This window comes from Pan troglodytes, chromosome 4, assembly GCF_028858775.2.
Source record: "Pan troglodytes isolate AG18354 chromosome 4, NHGRI_mPanTro3-v2.0_pri, whole genome shotgun sequence".
NCBI lineage: Eukaryota > Metazoa > Chordata > Mammalia > Primates > Hominidae > Pan > Pan troglodytes.
Window position 1 is genome coordinate 135739534 of NC_072402.2, and position 16016 is coordinate 135755549.

At 39.2% G+C, this 16016-nt stretch overlaps 1 protein-coding gene across 33 annotated transcripts in view; it reads right to left on the reverse strand.

Annotated features, from left to right (window-relative positions):
• FAM13B (family with sequence similarity 13 member B) overlaps nt 1-16016 on the reverse strand; it is a 113825-nt gene that overhangs the window by 71047 nt on the left and 26762 nt on the right. For 25 of the 33 annotated variants that reach the window (XM_054685159.2, XM_016954563.4, XM_054685163.2 and 22 more), the window contains exons 2-6: nt 11734-11900; nt 9661-9852; nt 9009-9221; nt 2471-2648; nt 1710-1851 (exon numbers count right to left, since the gene is read on the reverse strand). In XM_054685159.2, coding sequence (XP_054541134.2) covers nt 1710-1851; nt 2471-2648; nt 9009-9221; nt 9661-9817 — 690 coding nt within the window. In that variant the 5' untranslated portion in view covers nt 9818-9852; nt 11734-11900. The remainder of the gene's footprint in view (nt 1-1709; nt 1852-2470; nt 2649-9008; nt 9222-9660; nt 9853-11733; nt 11901-16016) is intronic. The other 8 variants (XM_063810686.1, XM_063810684.1, XM_063810687.1 and 5 more) reach the window with 1 other exon arrangement.

Consider the following 16016-nt stretch of genomic DNA (forward strand, 5'->3'; position numbering starts at 1 on the left):
CCTAAGTGATTAACTGAGAGGTAAGATTTCAACACAAAGGTGAAAATCTCAAATGATAGATCAGGTTTTAAAGTAGATCTAATGGGAAATTATCCTCTTTCCCCATCTATGTATTTTATTAACTAGTGAAAGTTGAGAGGATGTACTTAATATCCATCTGGTAATCTAAGCAAGGAAACACTGGCCAAAAAAAAAAAAAAAAAAAGTTTTCAGAAGTATAAAAGGGGACCAGGTGCAGTGGCTCATGCTTGTAACCCCAGCACTTTGGGAGGTAGAGGTGGGTGGATCACCCGAGGCCTGGAGTTCGAGACGAGTCTGGCCAACATGGCGAAAGCCTGTCTCTACTAAAAATACAAAAATTAGCCAGGCATGGTGGCGAGCGCCTGTCATCCCAGCTACTCGAGAGGCTGGGGCAGGAGAATTGCTTGAACCTGGGAGACAGGGGTTGCAGTGAGCCAAGATCACACCATTGCACTCCAGCCTGGGCGACAGAGCAAGACTGTCTCAAAAAAAAAAAAAAAAAAAAAAAGGGTTGGGGCAGGGGTGGGAATTATTGTGGTTGATTAATAAAAGCCTGGGCACAACAGCAAAATATCAAAAAAAAGTTTTAAAGAAGGCTTTTAAAACTGAGAATAAAAACTTATTCAGTTCACACCTTTTTGGTACAGAGATACTATTATTTCAACATTTTTGTTTGTTTGTTTTTAAGATGGAGTCTTGCTCTGTCGGTCAGGCTGAAGTGCAGTGCTACGATCTTGGCTCACTGCAACCTCCGCCTCCCAGGTTCAAGCAATTCTCCTGCCTCAGCCTCTCGAGTAGCTGGGATTACAGGCACATGCCCCTATGCCTGGCTAATTTTTATATTTTTAGTACAGACAGTGTTTCACCATGTTGGCCGGGCTGGTCTCAAACCCCTGACCTCAGCTGATCCACCCACCTCAGCCTCCCACAGTGCTGGGATTACAGGCATGAGCCACCACGCCTGGCCTATTTTAACATGTTATATCACACTTTTTAAAATCATTTTGTGGGGCCAGGTGTGGTGGCTAACACCTGTAACACCAACACTTTGGAAGGCCAAGGCAGGAGGACTGCTTGAGGCCAAGAGTTCAAGACCAACCTGGGCGACATAAGAAGACCCTGTCTCTATAAATAATAAAACAATTTTTTAAAAGATTATAATGTAACCTCAGAAAGAGATTTTAATATTCTAGAGTCACCAGAATTTAAAAATTACCTGCCACTTAAACTATTAATATCCAGATGCTTCCCATTAGTGACAATTATACTATTGTGTTGATTTGCTCTATTACTGAAGAAAAACTTCAAATTTTTAAAAATGTGTACTGAATCTTTCCCTCTACTTTAAATTTCTCACCCCTTGCCTATATTCCTCTATGCTAGCAGTTTCTCTGCAAAAAACCAAAACACTGCATTATCCTTACAAAATAAACAATAGGAAAAGAAACAAAAAATCTCTACCATATACTCTAATTTTAATGCCTTTTCCTTATTAATCAAATTATGGAGGACAGGATGTTGTTCAGGAAAAAAATCATGAATGTGCCACCTACTGATTACATATAATAACCAAGATAATTACTTCCAGGTCAGATTTAAATTCCACTTATGTCTGTGGCAAGTCTTTAAGAGCATATTATTCTTAAAAAAAAAAAAAAAAATTATCCCTCCAAATAGAATATTCTCACCTGTTCAGTAATTGAACTCAAATCATTAGATGAAAAATCTTCCTCTTCATTCTCAAAAAACTCATAGTAGTTTTCCAGAAGTCCAGCCATTATCCTGCTCACTATTTCTTGCTCTTTCATATCTTCCACATCTGTGTAAATGCTAAGAATAGAAGTCCAAATTGAATTGAGAGTTCTTAAATCAATCACAGGTAAAGGTAGAAGACAACCAATGAGATACTTTATGAACATGGGCAATTTATGTTACCATTCTGTGCTTCCATTCTCCCATCTGTAAAACCTACCTAATTTGTACCCTGTTCACAAAAATGCTGTAAGAATTAATCATATCTACTATAAAAAATAATTGTTCATCAAGCAACCTGCGATCCTTGGGAGACAATATAATGATTCCATTTCATATATCTAAGTTTTCTTTTTTTTTTTTATGAGATGGAGTCTCGCTCTGTCACCCAGGCTGGAGTGCATTGGCACGATCTCGGCTCACTGCAAGCTCCGCCTCCCCGGGTTCACGCCATTCTCCTGTCTCAGCCTCCCGAGCAGCTGGGACTTACAGGCACCCGCCACCATGCCCAGCTAATTTTTTTATTTTTAGTAGAGATGGGGTTTCGCCGTGTTAGCCAGGATGGTCTCGATCTCCTGACCTTGTGATCCGCCCACATCAGCCTCCCAAAGTGCTGGGATTACAGGCATGAGCCACCGTGCCCGGCCTCACATATCTAATTTTTAAAAATTAAACAAAAATTTTTTAAACAACTTACTGGAAGACATCTGGACCAAAGACAGCAGCCAAAGAATTTGCAGACCAAATTTCTTCATGATGTGATGCTACATTGGCTAAAAATCTACACAGAAACTTTAACAAACTATAATTAACAGGTGGAAGCTGTTGCAAGAGGAACCTCAACTTTCTTCCAAATTCATCTTCATTATTATAATCTATAAAACAATAATAACAGGTTTTTTTCAATAAAGGAAAAAGCAAAGCTCTGATATTTTGCCAGGTTCACATTACTCCACCCACATCACCTTTTTAATACAACAATTCAAAACCTCTTCACTTCCTCTACTGGGGCCAAATGCCTTAGGGCTTTGTATTTCACTTATGAAATGGAGAAGAGGTGGAGAAGAGGAGCTGGAAAAAAGGAACTCAATCCCTTAATTGCTGGAGGATGTTTTCCTCATCTATTACTCATTGGCCCCAATTCTCTTTTTTTTTTTTTTTTAATTCTCATCCTACTGTCTCCAGCATGACTGTACCTGTGTTTCCACACTAGTGCCAACTATAAGAAGTCAAAATGCACTGGCCATGCCAGACAATACAAACCACTAGTGAGCAAAGCAGAGATGCAATTTGAGGGGCTAATAGTATCAGTGATACCTTTCAGCTTAGATGAAAGTAAAAAGAAGGAAAGAAAAAGGTAACAGTGTGATTTTCTTCTCCTGGCTTCCTAAAATAAACAATTAACTTCAGCAATATCAGTAGAACTAAATTAAAAGGTCTTTCATTTCTCGTCTGTTTTTCTCCTCTAAATTTATGTTGGTTTCTGCTTATCAAGTAAACTTTATCACACAAGTTAGGCCTTGTATTTATTGTTGTCAATGAGTTTTCATTAACAGAAACTAGACCCGTATTCATTCCACTAATTGGTGAGGATCCCATTTGGGAGAAATAAGTGCTCAGAGGTCCTCTCGAAATGAAGTGATTTATTGTGCTACATGAGTAAAAATCAATTATGTTTCATTTTGTATTTTTCCGCAGGTTCTTAAAATTATTTTACTGAAAAACTCTTGGTAAAAGGTTACGGTCATGATATTAACTATCTCTGCAAAATAACACTAGTCTAAAAAGTTTATCAGGAAATAGGACTCCAGTACTATGTTGATTCAAAAAAAAAAAAAAAAATCTGGCCTCGTATGGTGGCTCATGCCTGTAATCCCAGCACTTTGGGAGGCTGAGACAGGGGCATCACCTGAGCTCAGGAGTTCGAGTCCAGCCTGGGCAACATCACGAAACCCCGTTCTACCAAAAATACAAAAATTAGCTGAGTGTACTGGCACACACATGTGGTCCCAGCTACTCAGGAGGCTGAGGTGAGAGGATGGCTTGAGCCTGGGAGGCAGTGGTTGCAGTAAGCCGAGATCGTGCCACTGCACTTCAGCCTGAGTGACAGAGTGAGACCCTGTCTCAAAAAGAAAAAAAAAAAGGCCGGGCGCGGTGGCTCACGCCTGTAATCCCAGCACTTTGGGAGGCCGAGACAGGTGGATCACAAGGTCAGGAGATCGAGACCATCCTGGCTAACACGGTGAAATCCCGTCTCTACTAAAAATACAAAAAATTAGCTGGGTGTGTTGGTGGGTGTCTGTAGTCCCAGCTACTCAGGAGACTGAGGCAGGAGAATGGCGTGAACCCAGGAGGCAGAGCTTGCAGTGAGCCGAGATCGCACCACTACACTCTAGCCTGGGGGACAGAGCAAGACTCCATCTCCAAAAAAAAAAAAAAATTTTTAAGTTTATCAGGAAAGGCTACAGTCACATGAGTTTTACTTAAAATGTAAAATGCAACCAATAACAACTCTTCTATACTTTGTAATATTACCAGCTGTCCATTCAAATGTACCAGTACTTCAATTTTAAAATCAGACAGAATAGTCCCTGGATTAATGTTTAAATCACTGGACCTATAACTGATGAGAAATTTTAACAACCTAAGCATTCAGCAGAAAATTATTATAGAAATCACATATCAAAAATGCAAGCACTTAATATTATCAATATAATGAAGATACCAACACTTGACAAATTCTACCTAACATTCTCTCCAGCTCTGTGGCACTTAATGTCTAGCATACCTATCCATATGTTTATTTTTATCATCTATTTTACCATCTTCCCTTATCCGCTATAGCATTTTAGTTCTGTGAGCGCAGAGATATTTTTTTCTTTGAGACAGGCTGTCGCTCCAGGCTGGAGTGCAGTGGCATGATCACTGAGGCCCACCACAGCCTCAACCTCCCAGGCCCAAGCGATCCTCCCACGTCAACTTCCTAGGTAACTAGAACCACAAGCAAATGCCACCACAGCTGGCTATTTTTTGAAGTTTCTGTAACAACAGGGTCTCCCTATGTTGCCCAGACTGGTCTAGAACTCCTAGGCTCAAGTGATCCTCCCGCCTCAGCCTCCCAAAGTGCTGGGATTACAGGCGTGAGTCCCCACGCCCAGCCATGAGGGCAGAGATTTTCATCTAGTTTTTTTCAGTGCTGAATTCTCAGTATCTGGAGCAAGGGTCCCCAGCCCGGGCTGCAGATCAGTCTGTGGCCTGTTAGGAACTGGGCCATACAGCAGGAGGTGAGCAGCAAGTCAGATCAGTGGCAGCATTAGATTCTCATAGGAGCAAGAATGCTACTGTGAACTATGCATGCAAGGGATCTAGATGTACATTCTTTATGAGACTCTGATGCCTAATGATCTGAGTTGGAACAGTTTCATCCCAAAACCATTCCTCCTCTCCATCAGTGGAAAAACTGTCTTCCACAAAACCAGTCCCTGGTGTCAAAAAGGTTGGGGATTGCTGATCTAGAGCACTGCCTAGCACACAGCAGATGTTCAATAAACATTAGTTGAATTCACTGAATGAATACACAATAACTGAAAAAAGATGTTGAACATACTACACCATTTGACTTGAGGTGGTAAGCTTGTGGGCAATACTGTTTTTATTTGAAATACTATCCACATTATCCAAAGTTTTGTTTGGCTACATTTCCTCTACACATTTGTACCTATACTGGCCTGTGTCTGAAGTCTTCAAATAAGGCAGAGAAGCATTTCAAAATACATTAAATATATACATACTTGCTTAAATTTCTTCCCTTTGGAGTCTACTTTCTAGTTAAATCATATCCAAGGAAAATAATGTATGTATCAGAGAAGTTTCCCCTAACAATTCCTTCAAGTACTGTAACATTTTTTGGAAATGTTCTAACTAATCCACAAAACTGCTAGCTATGTTTTCTATCAAAACACAATGTATAAGCAGTTGGACTAACCATTATGGTCTAACCCAGAAGTTGTCAACATCTGACAATGAACGGTTGTCATGACTTTGGGGAAGACAGTGCCTTTGGTAGAGGTCAGGGATGCTGCTAAACATCCTAAGGTACACAACTCCCCATCACAAAAAATTATCAAGCCCAAAATCAACAGTACCAAGGCTGTGAAACCCTAGTCTAAATAAAAGGTTTAACCACACCAGTGTATGCACTGTCCAGCTACCACAGAAAAATGAAACCACTTTTTAAAAACAAAAGCTGAAATGCAACAGCAACAGTGCTTCTTCCATGATCTTAAAAGCAATTAACTGTCATGTATTTGTGAATATTAAAATATTATCATATTATTTATCTACAGCTGGGTGCCATAGCTCATGCCTGTAATTCCAGCACTCTGGGAGGCCAAGGTGGGCGCATCACTTGAGGTCAGGAGTTCGAGATCAGCCTGGCCAACATGGTGAAACCCCATCTCTACTAAAAATACAAAAAGTAGCTGGGTACGGTAGCACACACCTGTAGTCCCTGCTACTCAGGAGGCTGAAGCATGAGAATCACTTGAACCTGGGAGGCAGAGGTTGCAGTGGGCCAAGATGGTCCCACTGCACTCCAGCCTGGGTGACAGAGCAAGACTCTGTCTCAAAAAATAAAAGAAACAAACAAAATTATCTACAGTAAATGAAGAGAGGAAACTTTGTTCAGAGATCTAGACACCTTCCCAAAATAACTAAATGAATGAATGATCAGATGATATTACAACATAAATGCAAATATCACCCCAAATACTACCATACCTAGCTGCACAGCTATTAAAGAAACGGGTGTATATGTGAGTATATGTGCACACATACATACACATGCTAATGATTATCTATGTACAAGTGGAAAATAGAAGAAAACAGTGAATTTCTCATATTAAACATGAAAGCACTTATTGACCATAAGCATTTTTGCTTTTTTTTGCACATCTTTTTTGCAAATTTTTGCATATCTTAAATTCCTTCACAAGTGAATGTTAGCATAAGAATAAGTAACAAGATGCGTATTGTAATTCCATGAATATCAACACAGTACATGGTGCTGTCATAATTTTAAATGAAAACCAGGCCATGGCTAAGACTGAAACTTTTTCAAATAGGGTAAATGCGCAATTTTTGAAAGAAAAGAAGGGGTAGGATTGGTTTACAATTTATGACCAGAAAGTTGTGTCTTTGAAGAGGAACTTAGTTGTCCCAACAGTACATGATGCTGTCATAATTTTAAATGAAAACCAGGCCAGGTACAATGGCTCACTCCTATAATCCCAGTGCTTCGGGAAACTGAGACAGTTTGGGAAACTGAGACAGGAGGATCACTTGAGCTCAGGAGTTCAAGACCTGCTTGGGCAACATAGCAAGGTCTTGTCTCTACAAAACATAAAAAATTTTTTAAAATTAGCCAGGCATGGTGGTGCGCGCCTGTAGTCCCAGCTACTCAAGAGGCTGAGGCGAGAGGATCACTTGAGCCCTGGAGATCAAGACTGTAGTGAACTAGGATCACACCACTGCACTCCAGCCTGGGCGACAGAGCAAGGACATGTCAAAAAAACAACAACAACGAATAAATGAAAACCAATTGAAATGACAATCCTAGTGAAAAATAAATAGCTTCTGATAGATTCTACCAGTGAGTCAATGACTTTGCTTCCATTAAATCTCACTGCAATTATTAATTTATAAATTTTCATTCAGGACTGAAAGATTATCTGACTCTTGGAACTTTAAATATGTGTCTGCAATTCAGCTAACAGAGGGAACATGGAAACCTATCACTATAAAGAGAATGGCTCTAGAGTTATTTTAAAAGGCTCAAAAAACCTTTACCATATTGGTTTCGGTTCATATTTAATAAATGCAAAATGCTTATTATGTGTCTCAACATAAACATTTGAAAAAATTCCTGTAATAATAAAATGGATTCAAAAATTCAAAACAAAAAAGCGTAATTTTGGGGGGAGAAAAATTAAAGTGATGCATTGAAAAAAGGGTAGCCTTACTAATAACATTTCGTTTTAAAACCTGTTTTTTGATCCAGATTATAGAGTAAAAGAACAGAACTGAATCAGGTTACCCATTCCTGAATATAGCAAGTTCAAAGTAAGCCTTATGATTTAGCTGTACAGAAAACATGTGTAAGAGGGTCACAGAACGTCTTTGCATTGACCTTTATACATAAATCAAAGACATCCAACTAACTTAGGCTCACAGTTTAAAATTTAAGAAAAAGACGGATAAACACTTTCGAAAGAAAATACACCTTCTCTGACAACATAATACTTAAGGATATATACACACATATTATAGAATGCCCAGCTGTGATAGAGATAGGCATAAAGGAAGTAGTTATAATTTCTTAGCATAACTGAATTTCTTTAGAAGCCCCGATTCAAAAAATAAATGAACTCCATAATACCAAAAAAGCCTGAAAAGGTAATTTTAAAATTCAAGAAATGTATAACTCTATATGCCAACTTTACACATTTTCCTATATAATGAAGCATGTCCCTCCATTACATATACATGAATACCATTTGGCTCTAGGAACAGAAGCATTTCCTCACTTCTTGGTTCTTTGACCTTTCTGCTGCCTCTACCATTATTTTTCCTGTTCCTGTTCCACTCTAGCTAAGCACTACTTTTTAGTCACCACCAAAAAAACCTAACAAAGATACATCTTTTTTTGTTTCTTTGGCTTAGAGTCTAATGTTCAATTTGATATTCATTTCCTTTAGCTAAGTGTTCAAGAACAAGTTTTAGGTATATTCAAAGCCTAGAATCAAAGTTGTCTTCTTCCTTTTGCTAGGAAATTCTATCAAACCAGGGATAAGTAACCCTAATAGTGGTAATATCACCACTAAGCAACACCTTTGGCTACTATTGGACATTGTGCCACCACACACATTACCTTACATAAATTTCTCTTCTTTCTTTTTGATGACCCCTCCTACTCCTTGTTCTTGTCTCCTCCCTTTCCTCTTCTTCACCCTGTTTCTTAGGCTAATAAAACCAATCACAAAAAGTAAATAGTACTAGAGGGATCCCGGAAGTTGCCTTTCCTATGACAAGATCATACAACCCCAAAAAGCAAATGAGAAAATAACAAATTAATCTCTAAAATACTATACTTACTGTTTACATGTCAAGATTTCTAAAAGGTAAAGACTAGGAAATTAACAACAAATGACCAATTGATAAGTATCAAATTATGTTACCTTGAGAAAGCTGCATCAAGTGAATATGTAAACTGCCAGGGATAACAGGTTCAGGAAGTTCTTGAAGAAAAAATCTAAGAAGGCTAATAGCTGAGGGAACATCTGCTTCCTTAACCAAATCCACCTCTTCTCCGCTGTCGTATCTCTGCCGAAGCCACTCCACTGTCTCAGCATTTCCATTGACTTGAAAAAGTCCTTGTTGCTCCAGACCTCCTACGTTAGTTCAAGGCAATCATTCAATAAGCTGCAATGTCAACTGCTTGACCATATATATTCATTCTCCAATTAACTTAAAATACTCATACTTTTGGAAAGCCTTTCTTGGCTCCCCTGACTTGTCTAAAAACCTTCAAATTATACATCTAGAAACATACTATCTCTGTTCTAAGGGATATTCTATTTTATCCCACCCCTTATATCCATTAAAAATATTCCTATCACCCCCACTAAAACTTGTTCTAGGCTGGGCAACTGTCATTTCTAAGTATATGAATTTAAGTAAAAATCACACTAAAACATTAAAAAGAATTTCTAGTTTTTCCTATGTTTTGGACTTTCCATATTAAAAAAAAAATTAAAAATCCAAGGTCAAAAAGGGGTAAGTTGTGTTTATTAAAACAAAAGCTAGCCCTCAAAGTAAGGAAATGTATACCATGTTCCTCAATATAGTCCACAACGTGGCGGACTATGAATGGAACCTCATTGTCTGGATGTCCTCCCTGCTGCAGCTCATCAAGTGGAATTCCAAATATTTTGTTAGCAAGAACGGAGTTGCAGTTACTCAAGGAAGGGGAGGAGCTCTTCCTCATATCTTTTTTGCAGCCAGAAATCAAAGCTGTCTTTTCTGCCAAATGAAAGACAAAAAAAAAGACTATAATGATTAACAGGTGGCAATATGACTAGATACATTAAAGAAAAATGCTTTACACCTGAATGTGTTCTCATCTATTTAAATGTTCCAGTTAGCAGGCCCATAGTGTGTTCTACAGATGAAGTTCAGTACAATTACCTAAACATATTCCCTATTACGAAGAGTTAGTGCTGAATGCTCCCTTTAGTGTTTGCATACTTATCAAACAATAGCAAAGTTAATCATCAAAGATTTAGCAAGAGGCATTAATGTCCCAAAGACAAATTAAGGAGCAAATTTGGCTCCAAGAAAACCTTTACTGAACAAGCTTATTAATGACACAGGTAAATCCAAACCCGTTCTGGACTGTGCCATATAAAGCTCATCTAACCCCTCAATTCATAAGCCCAAACAGGAGAGAATCCTTTTTAGAAAGTGATGATCTAATAACCACTTTTTATAAATGATGGGCTAATAAGAACAAGATTAATGAGTTCTTATTTCTACATGATAAAGCAGCTGTAATAAATTTTTTTTTTTTTTTGAGACGGAGTCTCGCTCTGTTGCCCAGGCTGCAGTGCAGTGGCATGATCTCGGCTCACTGCAAGCTCTGCCTCCTAGGTTCATGCCATTCTCCTGCCTCAGCCTCCCAAGTAGCTGGGACTACAGGTGCCTGCCACCACGCCCGGCTAATTTTTTTGTATTTTTAGTAGAGATGGGGTTTCACCGTGTTAGCCAGGATGGTCTCCATCTCCTGACCTCGTGATCTGCCCGTCTTGGCCCCCAAAGTGCTGGGATTACAGGCGTTAGCCACCGCACCCGGCCTGTAATACATTTTTATAAAAAAGAAATTTTTCATTTCTGGACATCAACTTTCAATAAGAGATGTCCTTTTATCAACACTGTTATTTCTTTTTATTTTTTGAGACAGTTTCGCTCTTTTTGCCCAGGCTGGAGTGCAATGGTGCAATCTTGGCTCACTGCAACATTCACCGCCTGGGTTCAGGCGGTTCTCCTGCCTCAGCCTCCCATGTAGCTGGGATTACAGGTGTGCGCCATCACGCCCGGCTAATTTTGTATTTTTAGTAGAGACGGGGTTTCACCATGTTGGCCAAGCTGGTCTTGAACTCCTGACCTCAGGTGATCAGCCAGCCTCAGCCTCCAAAGCGCTGGGATTATAGGCACAAGCCGTCGTGTCTGTCCTTAACACTGTTATTTCATAATTATCCAAAAGAAAAATTTTCAGAGCCATCTAGTTCAGAAGAAATAGTTATTTGTCCTAATTTTGTAGGAATTGTGATCAGTAAAGAAGTGGGAGAAAACAATGTCTCAGATGGCCATTTCCAATATCTGACACATCAGAGAACAAGTAATTCTAAGAAAAATTTATTTTCTAAAATAAACACATTACACATTTATTACTTTACGTAGGAAAAGAGTATTTGTAAAAGAAAGAAAAACTCAAAGGTTGATAATGAACAAAATGACACCAGCTGGTATTTTTTCCATCACCCTAGAAAAACAATTTCTTTCTCACTGCAAGAGAAAAAAAGCAAATCACAAAAATAAGTCTACTAAAATTCCTAAGTTTACAAAAATAAGGTCCACTGGATCAAGTGTATACCCACTGGATCAAGAATGTCACAACATGACTAGGAAACAATGCAGCCAACTTAAAAGAAAAAATTAACTTAAGGATAGCAAAATGCCATACATTTACATAGTCTCAGACAAGCAACATCCATTCTTCAATGTATCTGGTGCCAGCTAAGAACTATAAAACCTCAAGTTAAATCAAATAGCAGCTACAGGGGCAAGTTCCAAAATCTCTATGGATTTATAGAGCACGAGATAGTTACCATTTTGAAAACTTACCTTTCAGTACTTAAATACCTAAGTTTAAAAAATGGCTTCTGCACCAGCTACCCTCACTGAGCAAGCATTCTTTTGTCATTTATGGCTGTTTGAGATTATGGCAGAAGATCAGCCTGTAGTTCCTCATTGAAGAAATGCAGAACTCGATCAGTACTTCAGCAGTTAATCTACAAGACAAAAACAATTATTTCAATTTCCCACATCTTTAACTGTCAGAAGAGACTATTAATAGAAGCAGCAGTACAGTCCTCTCAAGAGGTTACCTATATTGAAAGGTATTCTTCTGTCTGAAAAATCTATCTGTAACCTAAAGGCAAAACCTTGCAACGGTTTCAGATGATGATGGAAAATTGGAGAAGAATCTTTCTGCTGAAGATAAATAAATAAATGAATTGCAAAGGAGGATATGTGACAGGACACATCTTCAAGGACTACACCATTCAAATAATCCATTTTCCTCAATTATGTGTGGACACCCTACCCCATCCCATTCCTTCCTCATTTCCTCACATACTCAGAACTAAACATGGAAGCATTTTCAAAAGATCAAAGAATCAAAGATATGATTTAAGCTTGCTACTATACTTAAGTACTTTCTTCTTTTTTTTGTATACAACATAGTGGTTGCCTGAGCTCCCTAATTTAGAGAAGCGATAGCATATGTTGGAAAAGAGCAAAAAGAACAGTCCCAGAAAGATTTAGATTCAATTAATAACTCCGTCATTTTGTAGACACATGATGGTGAACAACTTCCATGTCTCTGAGCCTAGGTTTCTTTACATAAAACAAGAAACTACCTGTACAGGCCAGGTGCATTGGCTCATGGCTATAATCCCAGCACTATGAGAGGCCAAGGTGGGAGGATCACCTGAGCCCAGGAGTTTGAGACCAGCCTGGGCAATATAGTGAGACCCCATCTCTACAAAAAAATTTAGAAATTAGCCAGGTATAGTAGTGCCTGTAGTCCCAGCTACTTGGAAGGCTGAGGCGGGAGGATCACTTCTGCCAGGAGGTGGAGGCTGCAATGGGTTGTGTTTGCACCACTGCACTCCAGCCTGGGCAACAAAGTGAGATCCTGTCTCAAAAAAAAAAAAAAAAAAAAAAAAAAAAGAATAATACCTGTACAGCTGTTAAGTTTAGTTTAACTGAGATAACATATGTATGCAGTAGATAGAGAACCAGTCTCCTCTCTCTTCTTTGCATAATGCTAAAAGACCAGCAATTAGACTAGAGAGAGAGAGAAGAACTTGTTTGGCAAAGTGTTTAATATTTGGTCTCATCATCCTTTGTGAATTCTAATGGTATCATTATCCTCTGTGAATTCTAGTCATCTATTAACAAATCTTTTAATAAGCTCAGTAAACTACACTGCAGGACTCTGCCCAAGAAGCTTCAGGTAAGCAGAAGAGTAATATTAATCAGTGTGGTTTTCAAAGAAGTGTTATTAGTAACATACACCTCCAGGAGAAACATTAAAAACTGAAGGGAAGGAAAACCACATTCCCATAACAAATCTTTTAGTTGATGATTAGTTGCAAAACATCCTGAAATGCCTGCTAAGACATGTAGTTAATCTACCTATCTATCCATTTGAAAACAATTTCGAAGTTAACTTCAGAGATAAATTATTTAACAGACTTACACTAAAAGTCAAGCTGATATCCTCATGACATAAAGGGGGATTTGCTTGATGTACTATAAATGAAAACTCACTACAAAAGTCTGTCAGGAAGCAAGTTTTATACATCACTAAAATGGCTACTCAGTGTTTAGAATGCCTTGTTAATGAAATCAAGAAGCTATTTTCTTTTTTTTTTTTTTTTCGAGACAGGGTCTCACTCTGTCACCCAGGCTGGAGTGCAGTGGTGCAATTATGGCTCACTGCAGCCTCAAACTCCTGGACCCAAGCAATCCCCTGCCTCAGCCTCCCAAACTGCTGGGCCTACATGTACACACCACCATACCCAGCTGTATTTTTAGTAGAGAGGAAGTCTCATGTTGCCCAGGCTGGTCTCAGACTCCTGGCCTCAAGCAATCCCTCCCACCTTGCTGGGATTACAGGTGTGAGCCACTGCTCCCAGTCAGGAGCCTATTATCTCATCTCATGACCTCTACTACCTGCAACCTCTAACTAGACAACCTGAAAGCATATTTTTCTAAGGTGAGGCTGGGTAGGAATCTATGAATTCATCAGTAAAAATTTACCCTCGATACTAGGAAAACAATCGAAGGCATCAATCTTTCTGACGACAAGTTTCTCTTTCTCCTGAGGATGTTGACGGATATAGCAGCAACAAACATTAAATGAGCAGTTATGATATGCCAGGCAGTTCCATGCACTTTACATGTATTAAGGTATTCTTTAGCCCTTAATTAGACATTGCAAGGCTCACCAATTTACCCACAGTCCACCCAGATAATAAGGGTCAGAGGCAGAATATGAAACCAGAGAATGTGATTCTCAAAGTCCTTGAGCTCTTAATCACTATACTATTTTTTCATGTAAATTATCACAATTTATAGTATGATAGAATGTCACATTCTGGCTCTCAAACTGGCCATAGTCTTTTTCTTTTTTTGAGACAGGCTGGAGTACAGTGGCATATGCGATCACAGCTCACTGCAGCCTCAACCTCCCCGGACCTACGTGATCCTCCTACCTCAGCCTCTTGAGTAGCTAGGACTACAGGCGTGGGCCACCACACCCGGCTAATTTTTGTAAAAATGAGGTTTCACCACATTGCCCAGGCTGGTCTTGAACTCCTGGGCTCAGGCAATCCACCCACTTCAGCCTCCCAAGGTCCTGGGATTACAGGCATGATCCACCATGCCCGGCCTCAAAGTCTTATATACATTTTAGGTCATCACTTATTTCTAGCTTGCGAACAGGTACTTCCAGAGGGCAGGCCTATGGTCCAAACCCCAGGAGCCAATCTTTCACTTGGGACTTGTATCTAGAGCACATTGCTGAGAACTCTCAGACTGGAGAGTGGCCCAAGGTAACATTTCTGCAAACTGCAAAGTAGTTGACATTATTTAGTCCTGTTTCCTACCCCTTTTCAGAGCTTAAATCACGTAAATATTCCCTTCACATCTGTGGTGGGTTGAATAGTGTCCCCCCCAAACCTCATGTCCACCAAGAACCTCATAATGTGACTTTATCTGGAAATAAGGTCTTTGCAGGTGTAATTAGTTAAGGATCTCAAGAGGAAATCATCCTAGATTTAGGGCAGGCCCTAAATCCAATGACTCATGTCCTTATAAGAAGAGGACAAGATACACAGAGACACACAGAGAGAAAGAAGAGCATGTGAAGACAGGGAGAAACTGGAGTTATGCTGCCAGAAGCCAAGAAATGCCAGGAACTACCAGAAGCTGGAAGAGGCAAAGAAAGATTCTCCCCTAGAATCTGCCCTGTGGACACTTCCTTTTGGGCTTCTACCCTCCTCAACTGTGAGAAAAAACTTCCTATTATTTTAGAGCCACCTAGTTTGTAGCAATTTGTCATGAAAGTCCTAGAAAATGAATGGAACACCTAAACTACAATATTACATTCTAAAAAAAAAAAAAAGAAAAAAAAAGGAAAACAGCAGCAGGCACCGTACAAAAATATACCAAAAAGATCTAATAAAATGTCCTAGCAGATAGAATCAATAAAATGTCAAGAAAGCAGTTCAATAAAAGGATTGACACAAGAGAATACAATGTGTGGACTTTCAAAATAACCAAGTATTTCCAAAAGCATACTGTTATAAATCTAAACAGCAAAATTTATACACACACACAGAGAGAAAGAGAGAGAGAGAGAGAGAGAGAGAGAGTTTTTTGAGTTTGTTTTTTTTGTTTGTTTTTTTTTTTGAGACAGAGTCTTACTCTGTCACCCAGGCTGGAGTGCAGTGGCACGATCTCAGCTCACTGCAACCTCTGTCTCCTGGGCTCAAGCAATTCTCGTGCCTCAGCCTCCTGAGTAGTAGAGATCATAGGCACGTGCCACCATGCGCGGCTAATTTTTTTGTATTTTTTGGTAGAGATGGAGTTTCACCACGTTGGCCAGGCTGGTATCGAACTCCTGACCTCAGGTGATCTGCACACCTCGGCATTATAGGCATGAGCCACCACTCCCAGCCCCAAACAGCAAAATTATTTTAAATACAAGTGACAGTTGCCTAGCATGGTGTTATTGACAAGGAATAGGAAATTACATTGAATTTTACATCATATACCTCACCATGAGATAACAGTGATTACAAACAAAGCCATATATATATATATATATATATATA